This window comes from Papio anubis, chromosome 3 (genome assembly GCF_008728515.1).
Source record: "Papio anubis isolate 15944 chromosome 3, Panubis1.0, whole genome shotgun sequence".
Lineage (NCBI taxonomy): Eukaryota > Metazoa > Chordata > Mammalia > Primates > Cercopithecidae > Papio > Papio anubis.
Window position 1 is genome coordinate 7,438,988 of NC_044978.1, and position 18,146 is coordinate 7,457,133.

An 18,146-nucleotide genomic window follows, 5' to 3' on the forward strand; every position below is an offset into this window, starting at 1 on the left:
GGTGTTCCTTCACAGCTCCACTCTCAAATGCAACCTCTGTGAATATTTTGCAGTTTTTTTCTTTCAGTTTTTTATGTTATTGTTTATTTCACATACTTTAATGAGAGCTTCTGTATAAAGTTTTGAGCACAGCTATTCATGAATTGCTACTTTTTTTTTTTTTTTTTGGCTTCTTCCTAAGCCAGAACTTCAAAAACTATATAGAAAGTCCTCACTTTAGGAATCTGTTGGGTTTAGAAGTTGATAAGGATCAGTATGTATTTTCCCATGAAAACAACCTGGAGGATACCAAGATGGAACACACAGGTCTTCTAAGTTATCTGTGTCTGAATGAAGAACTGGGTGAATTGTACTCTAGGGTATGGCTTCCATGTGTGAGACTGTCTTTGAACAAATTTACCCACCAGGAAGATTCTGCCTACAGTGGCCGCTTCCATTGATTTCCTGCTTACCAAGTGGGGAGAAACTTCCTAGGCAAATCCCCTGGATATATGAATGCTCAATGGAAGATGCCAGGATAGCAGCTGTATAGTAGGGATGTAGAATTTGGAATTAGCTACCGCCTTTCCCACACTAATAGGAAAATCGATTCTCCTTTTCACGTTTATTGATCATGTGAATTTCTCTTTTGTGAATTGTCTATGCAAGACATTTCCCCTTGGGCTGTTTATCTTTCTGTTTTCAAACTGTTAATAGTCATTCAGTATATAATAGATATAGACATTATAGATGTCACCAGAATTATCAATATATTTCCCAATGTAGTGATTTTGTTTCTGAGTATTTTAATTTATATGTAAAAGGTTTTAAATGTTAAAACTAATCATTTAAGTCTATCTTTTCTTCTGGGTTTTCTGTTTGAAACATTCTAATTTTGTATTAGAAAGTTTCTCCCCTACTCTTGAAGTGTACATAGAGTCCCTGGGATAGGCTGTGTGGATTCAAACCACTTTCTTCTTGCCGCCTTTATTATAAGGACTGGAAAGCAAAAATAGAAAATGCTTCGTCTTCTCATGCAGCTAAGTATGGTCATGGATAACAGTTCTGAAAAGAGAGAGGTAGCGAGAAGTCTCAGGCGAGTAAAATGAATAGTCCAATGTAGAGTAGGCCTTCCTACCTGTGTGTTCATTCTTATTCCAACAGGAATATGAAAGCACAGCTGCCACCTGAGCACCAAGGGGACAAAAGCTACCTGCTAAGAATGACAAAGATGAAAAAGATAGAGAGATGCCTTAATGATATCTTTAAGCCCTGGCTAGACAGTCTATCTCTGAACTTCTTTAATAAGAAAATGATTCTCTTCAGTTTTTGAGCTGAAGTTCCCTGCTACTCATGGCTCAAGTCATTCCTATCTTACTCAGTCTCCCAAATTAACTTCTAGAATTCTTGCTTTATTTTTTACATTTGTCTTTAATCCATCTTAATTTATTTTTGAATATGCTGAGAGATATGGGTCCAATTTTATATTCTTCCAGATGGATAACCAGTTGTGCCAGCACCATTTATCAAATCCCACTGAATAGAAAAACCTTTTTTTTTTTGTTTTATGTTAAATTTCCCTATATACTAGAATCTATTTCTGAAATTTTTATCTATTCCATGAACCTACTTGTCTTTATTTTTGCCCATATCATATAGACATGATTACAGCAGCTTCATAATACTTTTGAAAATACATATTAAGTCCATTTTGTCCTCACTATTTGACTTTTAAATGTGGTTTTGACTATTTCCAGACGTTGAAAATATCAATTTATGATCACTTGAATTTTAAGATAAATTTGAAGATCACTCACTCCAGTTAAAATTAACCCTAACCCACTGGAATTCTATGTGATATTCTTAACTTCTATGCATTTATTTGGGGAGAATTCATACTCTTATGGTACCATCTTCCCATCCTAAAGCATTGATTATTTATTTAGATCCTGTTTTATGTCTTTTTAATAATATTTTATAGATACCTTCATATTAGGTCACGTAGCATGCTTGCAAAATTTATTCCAAAGAATTTTATAAAGTCTGTTGCCTTTGTGATAGGAATTTTTTTTCTGACTCCAAGCAATAGATATTAATAACAGGTATTAGACATTATTCTAAGCAGTTTACATATATTAACTCATTTTATCCTCAACAAACTACAGCACAATCTATGAATAATGAAAATGGAGGCAGAGAGAAATTATGTAACTTGTACAAAAAAGTTCCTTGGCCAAGATTAGGTAACCTGCCAGTCAGCTAAGGCAAGGCAGACCTGGGATTCACACACAGGCCATGTGAATTCAGAACCTACACTCTCCACCATTATACTATATGATCTACACTGTCTATATATTTATTTTGTATTCATCCAAATACCAAATTCACTTCAAATTCTTTGTTTTAAATTTCTAGAGACACATGGTTTTTGTATGCATACAACCATATCTTTTTAACAAAAGTACTGACTTTAACTTTTTCCAAAATATATATCAATTGTTTAATTTTCTTATTACAATTGCTAAAACATCTAAAAAAATTTTGAATAATAATTGTGAGCATAGGTAAACCTTTCTTATGTTCCTATTTCTATTGAAATGTCCTAGAATCTCACTTTTTAGAATGCTGTTTAATGTCTTGAATGACCATATCAAATATTACTACCACATTGAAGTGTTTTTTCTTCTTGTGAGTTTATTTGAATAAAGAATGGTTTCTAAATTTTTTCCAAAACTTGTAAATCATCTATTGATAAGATCATGTTTTTCTACTTTGGTTTATTAATCTAATTATGGTAGATTTCTGAACACCAAAAAATCATTTTATATTCAGCAAGGATTAGTAACCACCTGGTTATTAATTTGGTCTAGCATATTATTCTTTTTATATATTGCTGGATTCTTAAATGCAAATATTTGTTTTGAATTCTTACACACCTACTGAAAAGCAATTTCGGTAGGTAAAGCAATTTATATATGATTTCTTTTTTTTGTACTATTCTAATCAAGTTTAGTTATTAAGGTTATGCCAACTTCATAACATGAACTTTGATGCCTTCCATCTGTTGTGAATGGTGGTGTTGAATAGATTTTTAAACATTAAACTTAGTCGTACTTTGAAGGTTATGTAAAATGTACCTAGGAACATATAGGGCCCTTTGAAACGGTCTCTCTTTTAATCACCTTTCTCATCCTGTCTGAAATAATTGGTGTTGACAAGTTTGCTCCATGCTCTGAAATCTTTTGGGGTTAATCATATTTTCTGAGAAAAAATAAATTCCTCTGGATTTTTCAAATTTATTGCTTGGAATAATAGCTCCTCTTTAGTTGTTACAGTCTTTTCAGGATCTCTTCTTATTTTTGTTCTCATTATTTCTTAATCAGGATCACAGGTGCTTTCTATTTTATTAGCCTTTTTAAAGACTTAGCTGTTTTGTTTGCTTTAAATGTCAGCTATATCTTATGTACCTCTTTCTACTTCCTCTGATTTATTTTCCAGACATTGTACTCTACTCATTTCTTTCTTTTGTTTTTTTTCTTTTTTTGAGATGGAGTCTTGCTCTGTCGCCCAGGCTGGAGTGCAGTGGTGCAATCTCAGCTCACTGCAACCTCCACCTCCCAGGTTCAAGCAATTCTCTTGCCTCAGTCTCCCGAATAGCTGGGATTACAGGCACGCACCACCACACACAGCTAGTTTTTGTATTTTTTGTAGAGACAGGGTTTCTCCATGTTGGCCAGGCTGGTCTCGAACTCCTGACCTCAGCTGATTCGCCCACCTCAGCCTCCCAAAGTGCTGGGATTACAGGTGTGAGCCACCGTGCCCAGCCTGAACTCCATTTCTTAAATGTATAGTACATTCCTATTTTGTTGGTCTTTGTTCTTGATTTCTTCACAATGTTTTTCCTATGATATGACTTTCACTGTCTCCCATAAATTTTAGAAGTAGACTTTTCACTGCTCTTGATTGCTTTTTATCGTAGTCAAGGGACATCATAATCCAAGGGGCAAAAGTGTTTTTCTTCATTTATCTCTTTGTTATTTATTTCTAATTTTACTACATTTTATGATAAAATGTTTTGGCTTATAAAAGCTATTTTCTGAATTTTTTATGTTTTTTTTTTTTTTTTTTTTGTGGCCAAACACATAATCAGTTTCTGCTACTATGCCACAGAAATATAAAAAATTGTATCATTTCTATCTGACAGTTGTAAATTTCTGTATATATACTTTAGTTAAAATTTTTGATTAATATTATATGATTGCAGTCTTATTTTTGTCTTTTGGATCTGCCTGATTCTGAAGGAAGTTAATCAAAATATCTCACCATTAATGTGTTTTAACAATCTTTCTTTTTAAATAGTTTTTGCTTATAAATTTAGCTACTATATTATTAATGTATGCATTTTAAGAATGTTCTTCTTCTGCACAGTATGCCCTTTATCACTTACCCAATGGTCCTTTTTACCCTGTTGAGAGTTTTTAGTCTTAAATTCCATCTTTCCTGATATTAATACTGCCATTCCTCCTTTCTTTTTGTTTGTATTCACTTAATGTATCTTTATTCTCAACAATTTTCTTTACCATTTTAAGTGTACGTCTTATAAACACCAATAACTTTTATAAACCAAATGAGTAGTTCATGTCAAAATGCAAGTACATTTATTTATTTTATTTTTTGGAGACAGAGTCTCGCTCTGTCGCCCAGGCTGGAGTGCAGTGGCATTGACCTTGGCTCACCACAACCTCCATCTCATGGGTTCAGGCGAGTCTTGTGCCTTAGCCTCCTGAGTAGCTGGGACCACACGCCCCTGCCACCACACCTGGCTAATACTTGTGTTTTTAGTAGAGACCGGGTTTCTGTATGTTAGCCAGGCTGGTCTTGCACTCCCAGCCTCAAGTGATCCACCCACCTCGGCATCACAAAGTGCTGGGATTACAGGCGTGAGCCACTGCACCCGGCCAAAATACAGTATATTTAAATTTTAGGTAATAGGTAATAGAGTAGATTTGACTCCTTTCATCTTGTTTTTTGATTATTCATGATTTTTCCTGTTTCCTTTTTTCCCTTGGAGCTGCTTTTGCTAAATTGGTCAGATTGCTACTCAATCCCTTTCCTCACTGCTAATTAGGTGGGTCTATTGTCCTCTTTTCATTGTATTAATGATTACCTTCCCACTCCTGACATTCATATTCAAATATATGTTTCTCATTGTCATAGGAATGCAAGATAGCAATTATTTCCCTCCACTAAAGCTCTGTTTTCGTAACTGTTTCCCCACTCTCCCTCTTCAGATGAGATGAGAATTTGGAACAATTTTACTTTTCTACTTTCCTCCAACTACTGGATTTTGCTGATAGGTAAATGCTTTTAGTTCCAGCCTTCTGTTAAGGTTTCTTGTGTAGTGCTTCTGACACATTTCCGGTTGCTCTGTCATCATCGTTTGAGATTTAACTATATACACCGTAGAGCTGCTTTCTCATCATTGTCTCCTCTTTGCAGGTCATGATGCTGATTCAGTTGCTATTTCTTCCTGAGTACTTCCTTAGATGGTGTATGTACGTTGTTGACATGGTCTCTGAATCCCAGCATTGCCTCAGTATCTTTCATTTACTCTGAGAGATAAATGCTATTGACGGGGTTCAGGACATGCTACCCAAAACATGGCATCTTGGCATTTGAGAAAACAGCAGAAGCAGGAAGGCCACTCTCACTTTCCCCTTGCCCTTCTCCCCTGAAGGAAGACGTAAGATCCTCATCCAAGAGCTGCCCTCCCTATATGAGGAGGAAGGAACATCCATATCTCTGAAGACACAAGGACACAGAGAAGAATCTGAACAAACGGGCCTTGCCCAGTTCCTCCCAGTTTATCATCATTCAACCCCTGTGTCCAATCATACTTCTCGGTGACTGTCCACTCTTCATCCAACCTTGCACAAAAATACACAAGTTTACCCATTTCTTTCGGCGTTCATTTCCTTATGAAGGGTCTTGTGTCACCGAAAACTTACGTTAAATGAATTTGTGTGCATTTCTCTTGTTAAGCTATCTTTCGTTATAGGGGCCTTAGTCATGAACCTAGTGACGCATGGGAAAAGAAATCTTTCCTCCCCTACAGTATCTTCTCTGCAGATAAGATCTCTGGGTTGCATTTTTTTTTTTTCCTCTCAGTAGGTGTTATTCCACTGTTTTCAAGCTTTTGTTGTTGCAGATGAGAAATTCATTATTGGTGTCATTTATTTTTAGTAAGTAAAAACAAGTAACCTGCCTTTTCTCTGTGGAACCTTGTAAACTCTCTTTATCCTTGAAGTTAAAGAATTTTTCTAGAATGTGCTTCGGTTTGTGTGTGTGCATGTGCGTTGTCTTCTTAATTTTATCTGAAATTCTCTTTTCTGTTTTGAGTTGTTTCTTCTACCTGGTCTTCAAAACCACTAACCTCTCTTCTTCAACTAATCTGTGGTCATTTTTAGTTTGTAAATTATGATTGTAATTTTTTTCTCCAGCATTTGGTGGCCATTGTTTGTTTTGTTGTTGTTGCTTTTTTGTTGTTATTGTTCTGGGATTTCTGCACATGCTTTAGTTACGATGTTTTATTTTGGTTATTTTGGTTCAGGTTGTCTTCTCTTATCTCCATTGTTCATTTTCATTATAAGCTTCTTAATCTATTTCTTTTTTTGCATCTTATCCCACTTCCTGCATGCTGGGTGCCATTAAATTTGTTGTTTTCCTGAGGTGCTTTAAGAAAGAGTGGGAAATCCTGTTAAATTCCTGGAATGAACATCTCTACTGTTTGGTTTTCTCAGATGGCATTCTCACCATATCAGACGGAGAAATGCATCTGTTCAGGCTTCCCCAGTTCCTGACGGCCCAAGGAAACCAGCTGCTCCCACAAGGCAACATTTGCCCAAGCGGAGGCCATGGGAGGGGCAGGCCAGTCTCTCTCTGGAACCACCAGGACACAGCATTCTTCCTGACCTTCATATTAGGGCTTCACCCCATTCCACGCTCTCATCTGGCACAAAGCAGAAAGCACCTGCACCAGCTTGGTCCTTCAGGATCCTAACAGAGTTGCAGATCTCATGTGTACCCTCGATCACTGCTCAGCTCACAGGAGGCAGGGAGTCCGCTGGCAGATGAGTGGATGAGCACTATTCCAGCCACCATCATGGCAGAATCCAAGATACATATTTACAGGAACATTCAGACTGCTCCTCTAATGTCCTTTTCTTTCCTCACAAGGGCTATCCTTGGTAAGGGGCAGATCTAGCATCTGGAATGTTCGTATACAAGATGGGCTAGCACTCAGGATGCAGCCCACAAGGGAGGTCTGGCAGTGAGGAATGAGAGCTTGTGGGATCAATTTCCCTCTTCTCTTTCTTTCCTCTTCCCAGTGGGATCCCCCAAACTACACTTGAACTGGTCTTGAACCAGAAAGGCCAGGAGGTGAGCAGAAGCCATGCTTCTGGGGGCTGGGGGTGCTCAGCATTACTGATGAAGGTAAGAATGAAGAGACGGCATGGCCCAAAGAGGGGAGTTTCTGCGAGTGGGGCCACGCTGTCAGCAAAGGCCAGAGATGAGGCACAATTAGAAATCAATCGGTGCCTGTTGTTGTCAATCTGCCTTCCTCCTTCCCTTCCCTTCTTTGCAAATTTATTTTGTTTTAATTTCAGTAATGTATAAATATAGATATCATGGTGTTTTTCAAATTTAAAAACAGAGTCCTGGCTGGGTGCAGTGGGCTCACGCCCATAATCCTGCACTTTGGGAGGCCTAGGTAGGCGAATCACCTGAGGTCAGGAGTTCGAGACCAGCCTGGCCAACATGGCGAAGCCTCATCTCTACTAAAAATACAAAAAGTAGCTGGGCATAGTGACAGGTGCCTGTAATCCCAGCTACTTGGGAAGTTGAGGCAGGAGAATTGCTTGAACCCGGGAGGCAGAGGTTGCAGTGAGCCGAGATCATGCCATTTCACTCCAGCCTGGGAGACAAGTGAGATTCCGTCTCGAAACAAAAATAAAAACAAAAACAAAAAACAGAATCCTTCCTCTCCATTGCCATTCTACAAATAAAGAATAGATGGTGTTCTTCACAAGTTAAAATTCTTAAATTCACAACCCCAACACTGATTATTGACTAACTCTTATACAATTTGGGTTAGGGCCCCAAAGTGGTTCTTTTCAGGCTTATGACTCAGTGGAACAAATGTATTCTTCCTTCCAGACATCATCTCTTTTCAAGGTTCACCCTCACGGGCCGCGTTCCTTGTTGGAATTGATAAGTGTTTGGTCAAGAATACTACAGGCAATGTGCATAGCCCAGAGAGCTGCAGCAGAGAAAAAATGTTCTTTTATCTTATCACTTCTCCAAAAGCTGTGGGATGATCCTATGCAGCTGTTTCATAAGAAATTTGTCTGACCTGATGGAATAACTTTTCTTCAAAGATTAATAAAAGAAAATAGCATTCAAGAATGCAAAACAAGCCATTGTTACCCTAAACTCATCCTCACCTACAGGAAGCTCCACAGCTGTTCAAAGAGCAATTATTTCTATCACCAACAAACGACATGAAGAGATTTAAAAAGAGAAAGAGATCTATGTGAGATCCCGTCAAATTACACAATGACTGTGAAGATGAAATGATCCCCAGCATTACACTATCTAAATATAACATGTAATTAACAGTAGTCACCTGCCAGTCAGTAAGGCCATACAAAACCATTAAAATCAAGTTTGATAATTAGACATAAAATTGGTCAATTAGAAATGTAAAAACATCATATTTCTCGATTTGAATTCTCCATATAATTGCACCAACAGAATCCCTGCTTGTCCCTTTCTCCAGCTGAAGCCGCATTTCCCTGTGTCATTCAAGGAGTAAATGGATATAGGACTGATCGGCTGTTTTAAAACTCCATGGACAAAAAAAGCGAAATTAGCATGACTCTTTGGAATTGTTTCAAAGATATTTGGCTACTATGAATATTTTTCATCTTTCATTTTTATTACCTATATGATGTCAGTAGCTGTGGCAGGAAGCACATTTTGTCAATTAAATAATTAATCCCATAGCATAATAGTCCATGAGGAAAAATTGACATTTGTCAGGTTCAAAGACAGCGAAAGCCTGGAAGGATTTTACATTATGCTTACTCAAGAAAAACATGATCTGATAGCAGACTTCCCTTACTCATTTCTCTCCTACACCTGCCACTCCCACTACAAATACTCCCCACATCAAACCACAGGAAGGAGAAAGTATCTGCAATGCCACCCTCACACTCATCCTCATTCACCCAATTACAAAATCATATCAATTTTATTTCCTAAATATGCCTGCAGTCTCCGCACACCTCACTATCTACACCATGAACATTTTAATTCCAAATTGACTAAAACGGGCTGGGCGTGGTTTAGTGGTGGCTCACACCTGTTATTTCAGCACTCAGGGAGGCCCAAGTAAGAGGGCTGCTTGAGGCCAAGAGTTTTGAGACCAGTCTGAGAAACAAGCGAGATCGTCTCTATTAAAACAAAATGTCTTTAAAATTCGCCAGGCATGGTGTGGTGTGCACTTACGATTCCAGCTACTCAGGGGGCTGAGGCAGGAGGATCTTTCGAGCCCAGGAGCTGTAGGCTGCAGTGAGCTATGACTGCCCCACTGCAGTTCGGCCTGGGCAACAGACTGAGACCTTGTCACTAAATAAATAAATAATGATAATAATAGACTTAAAAAATTGATTCCAATAAACCAAAGGGTGATATTTTACTGAGTTGCCTGTTTTTCACTGTGGCAACTGCACAGAGATTAGAAGCCAGGCCAGAGTCGGGCAAGCTTGGGCTCAAGTTCCAGCTGAATTTCAGGAGCCATGGGATCTCCAGCCTCTCCAAACCTCATACGTCTCAACCTGTGAAAAGAGTATGCTACCAGGACCCACCTTACCAGGGGGCTGCACACTCCTGCCTAGGGCGCTGACCAGCACGTAGGCAGCATTAGCTGTAACTAGCAGTCCATCCCATCTATGTTTCTACAAAGTTTGGATTCACACACATCAAGTGACCTGCAGTGCCATCACACACCGTGTGTGCGCTTCTCCATTCACTTCTGCTCTCCAGCAAGGCCTCCCTGGCCGACTGGCACACTTTCTCTTTCCTCTGCCCCTTCGTATTCTGCAGTCCTTGGCTTGGAAGGAGTGAGGAATAACACTATTTGGCCCCCCTAAGAACTTCCGTTTCAGGGCTTCTACAAATGCTACCGCCAGGTTGTCAACAACAGTCTGCGCTGGATTAAGGCTGTCTAGGAGAACGGTTTCGTGTGCTATTTTTAACCTGTGTAGGCATCATCTGTGCTGCCAAAAAGAAATGCTTGCCTGGGGTGGAGATGACCCCCAAATGCTGCTGTTTCCTTCGAATAATATTCCACAGTGTGGAGTTTGGGGTTTTTTTCTTTTCTTTTATTATTATTATTATTATTATTATTATTATTTTTGTTTTCCTACAGGGCACTAAAGAGTTATTTTTGTTACAAAAAGCAAGACTTTACATTCGGTCCAGATCGTACGCATTTCTACACTACTTTTTTTAAATTGTTGTACTATTTTTTAAATTGTTGAAAAAATGTACACTGATCATCTATTTCAGCTGGGCAGATAATACGAAAAAATGGGTTTCAAATGACAATACAGTGTACAAGCAACTAACAGTACATACCTCAAATATGTGTTGTATCTCCCCTGAAAAACCGATGAAAAATTTTAAGCTATTTTGTCCCTTTTCATAAAATTTGATACCAGTAATTAGTAAGGCATGCTTTAGGGTATAAAAATCTCTCCTTAGCAAATCAAATGAGTTTTCTTTGATGTAAACCGGCTTGGGTGAGTGAACACTGTTTCAATCTAGTTAGAATGGCTCTTTGCACAATGCAGGGAAGAAAAGAACCATGGAAAATTTTCAAACTTTTGAACGATTTATTGCATTATTACTTTTTCTTCAATGTGTTCCTGCCCAATATCAAACTGTTAGTCACACTGTCTGTACGGTGATTAGAAAAGAATGAATATATTCTTTATTATTAAAGTTTAATTTATTTTTCCTCATTTCCAGATTAAATTAGCTAAGGGATGCTAAGTTATGTGTAAATTATACTGCACATTAGAAATGTAAGAGGATTTTATTTTTATTAATCTTGCCCACATCTCAAGACTGTATTAGAAGAAACAAAATATAACTACGTATGTCTAATACAAATAACCTACTGTCTTAAGAGTGGAAATGGGTAGGTTTAGGATAGTGAAGTAAAGTTACAGGAATCATGATTCCACTGGGAGCATCCTCAGGCCAAAACCAATGTAAAAATGTTCCACAGATACACGCGAATGAGCAAACCCTAGTGGATTATATGGTGGGAAACCAGGAAGTGTTAAGGTATAAACTTAATTTACTGGGTTGCCTGGGAGAAAGACAACGGGAGCTTTCCGTGGCAGGCTCTTGTGTGAATCAGACAGAGGCAAACAGCAGGGCTGCTCGGGTGCTGAGATGATCTGGGATAACAAGCCACACTTTCTTGTGAGGGAAAGGTGGGTTTCTTCACCAACAGCTCCTGTTCTCCTTGTACCGGTTCTAACCACAGACACAATGGCTGTGAGCACCTTCATTCAACTAAAAGGGAGCCCCAGAGACTGGAGTTTCAAGTTTACACAAGTTTGCACAAACGCTTGGACCATGTGCAGAATCATAAACCTCACGTATAGCAGATGAGGCTTTGGAATTCCCCACGTGTCAGTGCCTGTGCCTGGGGGGCCAATGTGCCCATTGGCGGCTTTCTACCTCTCCTCTGGAATACTGTGTGATCCTCTAATATCTCAAAATCACAATCAGCAGATGGAACACCAAAGTCAGAAAACAGACATGTCACCTTGACACCTACGAGTTAGCAACATGTGAGCATTGCCTTATTTTACTAGGACAGTTACCCACCTTGTCTAGTGAACTCGTCTGCTTCTCTGTGAACCAAATCCTTCACTCTGTTGCCATAAAGCAGCCGCGAGGAATCATGATCAAAAGCTTTCAGTGTCTCGCTGGAGCTGTAGGACTTCTGTGTGGGTACCCGACACTCCTCATTGTCTGCGGAGGAATTGGTGTAGCGCCGTTCTTTCTCTCGTCTGCTCTTGGTCAGGGAGCAATAAGGCCTGCGTTCTTTCACATCCATGCTTCATTCCTTCTGTGTGCACATCAGTCCTGCTGGTGACAACTTAGGCTCGGGGTTCAAGTCTCATTGGCCTCTCTGTAAAGATACAAGGTTTGCGTGATGTCAGCATGACGTCCACCTAAAAACTGGCTACTCTCTACCCTTCTCGATCTGGGATGGTAGGAAACAATAGTATTGCTTACCTAGGAAACTGGCTTTCAACAAGAAATTCGTATTTCTGAAATTAGTGTAAAATATTTTGTATCACCAAGAGGTGAAGCATGCTTTTTGCTGGTGAGGGCTTTGAGTGTTTATTGAAGCTACTGTATCTGATTTACCCCACTAGTACAAAAAATAATTGGAAGCTCACCCTCAAATTTCACTACAGAAGCCAGCTAAAAATTGGCTTCAATAGTTTGTTAAATTTTCCACAATGGAAAAGTTAGAATGGCTTTTTCTCTTTATAGCATTTCTCCGTTCAAAATAAATTCCCTTTCTTTTTCTTATAAATGTACACTATTTTTTTCTTTTTCAATGTATTTTAAAGAGCAGGAGCAAATTGGGAAATTCTTGCTACTGAACTTTTTTTTTTTTTTTTTTTTTTAAATATATCTTACAAAGACTCTTTCTTCAGAGGGCACAATTTTCATGTTTTAAGAACTCAAATGTCTTGAATTGTGGAAAAAGCTGGTCCTCCTCCCACACCAGTCTGCTTAAAATGCATTTTCCTCTCTAGCAAAAGAATTTAATCACCACTATCCTGATATTTAAGGTAATTCAAGTGGCTAATTTGATGGGGGGAGTTTCCTGCAACTTCACGAATAAGGAAGTCAAATGGTGTTTCTCTGCTTAAAAACTCTCTATTTCCTGAATTTGCTGAACTGACAGTGGAAAGGGTGGGTGGAAAAGGTCTTCGGCAAAAGACTGGGGCCTTCAAGAGGTAGAGTGGCCCAGGACTAATCTGCATTTCAAATGGTCCTCCTTTGTCTTTATTCCTTCTCCTTTTGTCTCTCCTTTTAATCTGAAGGACCCTGAAGGCTTTATCTTCAGCCCTTAGTGTTTTCTTCCCACCCCACTAAATTCACTTTTTCCTATATTCACTTTTTCTTTGAGTGATTCCATAGTCAACTTGAAATCAGTGGTTCCCAGCTGGCCCCAGGCCTTCTCCTTGGTTCCCGTAGTATCCTTCGGACTGACTGCTGTTGAGAAAGTAGTTTCTTCACTTCCAAAAAAAATGAGTCCCTCTCTCAAAGAATCAGTGTCTCTGGTCTTGGTCTCAGTCTCTCTGCCTCTGTCTGTCTCTCTCTTTCTCTCTCTCTCCCCTACTCTCTCCAGCATGCCCTGTCAGCATACACACCACACAGCTCATTAATGTGCTTCCAACTTGGAGCCTTGTGGCTGACTCTCTCCCATGTCAGCTCAGCTTATCCTGGAGTTGTCAACAATTCTTGATCCTTTCTGTTGTAACATTACAAATGTTCCCCTCACTTTCAAAGTTTTGCCTTCCATCAGCTACAAGAAGAGTGGCAAGACTCCCTGGGCTGGAATAACCACAGAGTTCCAGAGCCCAGACCTGGGAAGGTTTGGAGTGTTCCTCCCTGCTATGTCTTCAACCAAATCATACCCTCCTCTCGCCATGTTGCCAATGAAGGGTTCCCCTGTGGGGTTCCGTATTTCTCTGCTTCCAAATATCGATATTGCTACCAAATACCGAGCTGTTCAAAGTAGTTGCTAACATTTTAGTTTAGTCTTGGAATATATCTTGATTTCTCTACCTTTGTCTTCTTTTCCATGAATGTGATTTTTATTTTAAAAAACGATTTTTCACTGACCCCTCTGATTCATTACTCTATTATTATATTTACAAATTCTTCCAATAGCTCCTAAGAGAAACTGAATTTCTCCTGTTGCACCTTTCCTTTCAATCTTAAATTGAAATAATAAACATTTTCAAGGTATGGTGACAGATCATTTTTATACAAAAGGATTAAAACAACTTACCAATTCACTCTTTTTATTCCAACAAAGAGAAGTATTTTTTTAACTTAATTTTTTTAAATTTATTTTTTTTTTTTTTAGAAGGAATCTCGCTCTGTTGCCCAGGCTATAGTGTAGTGGCACGATCTTGGTTCACTGCAACCTCCGCCTCCCAGGTTCAAGCGATTCTCCTGCCTTAGCCTCCCAAGTAAGTGGAACTACAGGAGCTCACCACCACATCCAGCTACTTTTCTGTATTTTTAATAGAGACGAGGTTTCACCAGGTTAGCCAGGATGGCCTCCATCTCCTGGCCTCGTGATCTACCCGCTTCTGCCTCCCAAAGCGCTGGGATTACAGGTGTGAGCCACTGCTCCCAGCCAAGAGATTTTATTTTATTATTATTATTATTTTGAGACAGAGTCTTGCTCTGTTGCCCAGGCTGGAGTGCAGTGGCACAATCTCAGTTCGCTGCAACCTTTGCCTCCCAGGTTCAAGCAATTCTCCTGCCTCAGCCTCCCGAGTAGCTGGAATTACAGGCAGGCACCACCACACCCAGCTAATTTTTGTATTTTCAGTAGAGACAGGGTTTCACAATGTTGGTGAGGCTAGTCTAGAACTCCTGACCTCAGGTGATCCATTTGCCTCGGCCTCTCAAAGTGCTGGGATTACAGGCGTGAGCCACTGTGCCCAGCCCCGAGAAGTTATTTCAGATGAATATTTACTGGATGACTACTATGTGTTAGGCTGTCTTCTAGGTGCTGAGGACAAAGAGTGGATAAATGTTCCTGTCCTTATGAGGCATACATTTAGTCAGGGAAACAGGTACATTCTTTCTAACAGAGTGAATACATATGTCTAAGTTCCAGGGAAATTTTGTTTCCAAATCGTCTTGATCTTTTTGGAGGGAAGGCCCTATAGACTGAAAACTAAATGATCATTAAAAAGCTTTTCATTGATCAGAAAAATATAAATCGAGCATTTTTAGTAATAAACATTCGGGATTTGAAGTCATTATGAAAGTTTCATTTCTCGCCCTAAATTGACATCTATTTTAAAATAAGTGTTGCTATATATACACATATGTATGCATTTTGGTACTTTAAAACTGAACTGATTGAAGCAAGGGGAAATTGTTTTCTGCTCTGCTGCTGTTTTGCTTCCATTAGTTGGACTAGGTATTGACTGGCAAACTCTGCCAGCCAAATCGGATCCACCACCTGTTTTTGTAAATAAAGTTTTTCTGGAACACAGCCCTTGCATTTGTTGACGTATTGTCCTTGGCCATTTTCATGCTACAAAGACAGAGCTGAGTGGCTGCAACAGGACTGCAGTGGTTTGAATTGCGTCTCCCGAAAAGATAAATCTTAACTGAAATCGTAACTCCCAGTATCTGCCACTGTGATCTTATTTGAAAATGGAGTTTTACTTTTATTTCTGCAGATGTAATAAAGTTACAATGAGGTCATACTGGATTAGGGAGGGCCCTAAACGCAACGACTGGTGTCTTTATGAGAGACAGGAGAGGAAAATTTGGATACAGGCACACACACATAGGAAGGAAGGCCAGGCGAAGACAGAGGCAGAGATGGGAGCAATGGCGCTGCCAGCCAAGGAGCACGAATGGCCGCCAGCAACAAACGGAAGTCAGAAGAGAGGGGCGGAGCGGATCCTTCTCTGGACTGCAGAGGTGTGGCCCTTGACGTCACACTTTTGACCTCCAGAACTGAGAGATTAACTTCCTGTTGTTTTAAGCCACCAGGGTTGTGGTCATTTGTCACTGCAGCCACAGGAAATGAACACAGAGACCTGATGGCCTGCAAGTCTAAACTATTTGCTATCTGGTCCTTTAGAGAAAACAGTGTGTAAACCTCTGATTTAAACCATCCATCTTTCCATTCTCTTTGTCTGTTTGGATTTTTTTTTTTTTAGACGGAGCTTCACTCTTTCACCCAGGCTGGAGTGCACTGGTGCAATCTCGTTCACTGCAACCTCTGCCTCCCTGGTTCAAGTGATTCTCCCACCTCAGCCTCCCAAATAGCTGGGATTACAGGCGCGTGTCACCACACCCAGCTAATTTGTGTATTTTTAGTAGAGATGGGGTTTCACCATGTTGGCCAGGCTTGTCTCAAACTCCTGACGTCAGGTGATCTGCCCGCCTTGGCCTCCCAAAGTGTTGGGATTCACAGGCGTGAGCTGCAGCGTCCGGCCCCATTTGGATCTTTAAGGGCAAAAAGTATTCTCTCTACTGTATCATTTTCATGATACCATTTTATAATCTTGCTAATTAGATAATCAGTACGTTCTTTAACATAGTAATCACAATTAAAGATGCAACTTTGTGGTAATATTTCTAAAGTTTATAAATCAATACCAACTAAATGTTAATACCTAGTAATGGAAAGATGATTTTAGGTATTCTTAAGCTTTCTAAAACATCTCTAGCATCAAATATCTGAGTTTTCTTTATTTGTGAAACAATTCTCCAGTGCCACAATACATCAAGATGTAGTATTTTATTATGCCGTCAAAGATCGAGGCAGTTTGATCTTAGACTGTAAACAATAAAAAGTCCTTTGTATCTCTCTTTTCATTTTTGTACATAGTTCAGACTCTTCGAGGATTTTATCTACATTGTAATATTTGCAACTACTGATATGCTTCATTGATGGAAGTCAATGAGTTCAATATGACTTCAAAAGGCAGTTTTCTGTGTTATCTCTTCCACTCAAGGCTGAAGATGAGAAGGTTAAGAAATGCAGCTTAAGTAATGCCAAACTGTTAGAGCACTTTGATGGTGACTGCAGAGTCCTACGCAAGGAAGAGGGTCACTGTGTGCATTTTCAGCAAAAAGCATGTAATGAATATGACATTAGCAGCATCAGTGGGCAAAGCCTTTGAAAAATAAGGAAAGCCATTAGAAAGTTGACAAAAACAAATAGACAAAAAACAAAAAAACTTTTGATTGGCCAGGCTCAGTGTCTCACGCCTGTAATCCCAGCACTTTGAGAGGCTGAGGTGAGAGGACTGCTTGAGGCCAGGAGTTCAAGACCAGCCTGGGAAACACGGTGAGACCACATCGCTACAAAAAAATTAAAAATCAGCTGGGCGTGGTGGCACATGCCTGTAGTTCTAGCTACTCAGGAGGCTGAGACAGGAGGATCACTTGAGCCCAGGACTTCAAGGCTACAGTGAGCCATGGGTCATGCCACTACACTCCAGCCCAGGCAACACAGTGAGACTCCGTCTCAAAAAAACAAAACAAAACAAAACTTCTGATTGAACTGGCTACAGAAAATACACAACAATATCAAGCTGATTTGGTTAATTTTCATTAGCTCCTTGAAACGTACCTCAGTTAGTAACCATAGTACTCCTCTGGAAATCACAGCTGGGCTTAAAGCAAGCTGGATTACTTGGTTATTTGTTTCTTCCCAACATTCAGTATGTGACTGAATGAATGAATGGGCAGGCAATCCCTGCCTTATGGACACCAGACTTAGGGTGATCCTATCCTCTCTTTCAGATGTATTATTTAAATATATTTTGAAACTTGGCCAGAGAACTTAACGACATCTTTACATTGTTTTGTAACATGTTCCTAATCCTGAGGAAATACTTTTTAATATCTTTAGAAAGTAACTTGATTTTAACTGTAATTTTTGTATCTTTAAAACCCTTGATGCCAATGATTACAATTTATCAAACAACCCTAACATCAATTGTAGTTCCAAAATTCCATAAGGTGGTATATATCTATGTAGAGACTGAAATATAAACAAATATCCAAATCCAAAAGATTAAATAACCTCTGGATCAAACTCACTCATGCTTCCACTTTTATCTGTTTTCTGTACCAATTACACATCCTTGAATGTTACCTTGGATATCTCTATATAGAGTGTCCTCCTATCTTTATTATAGTCTGGAAAAGATCACGTCCAAAAGAACCAGACTTCAAAGAAACACTAATTTACACCAACACATTTTAGATTAAAGGTCTAAATTAAGTTC

General features: G+C 39.3%; 1 protein-coding gene across 9 annotated transcripts in view; it reads right to left on the minus strand.

Moving 5' to 3' along the window:
• Window positions 1–18,146, minus strand: part of TENM3 (teneurin transmembrane protein 3) — a 1,346,134-nt gene that overhangs the window by 457,941 nt on the left and 870,047 nt on the right. For 8 of the 9 annotated variants that reach the window (XM_009207910.4, XM_009207907.4, XM_009207902.4 and 5 more), the window contains exon 5: window positions 11,947–12,253. In XM_009207910.4, the coding sequence (XP_009206174.2) occupies window positions 11,947–12,178 (232 nt within the window). In that variant the 5' untranslated portion in view covers window positions 12,179–12,253. Of the gene's footprint in view, window positions 1–11,946; window positions 12,254–18,146 lie in introns of those variants that run through there. The other variant, XM_017959335.3, reaches the window with a different exon arrangement.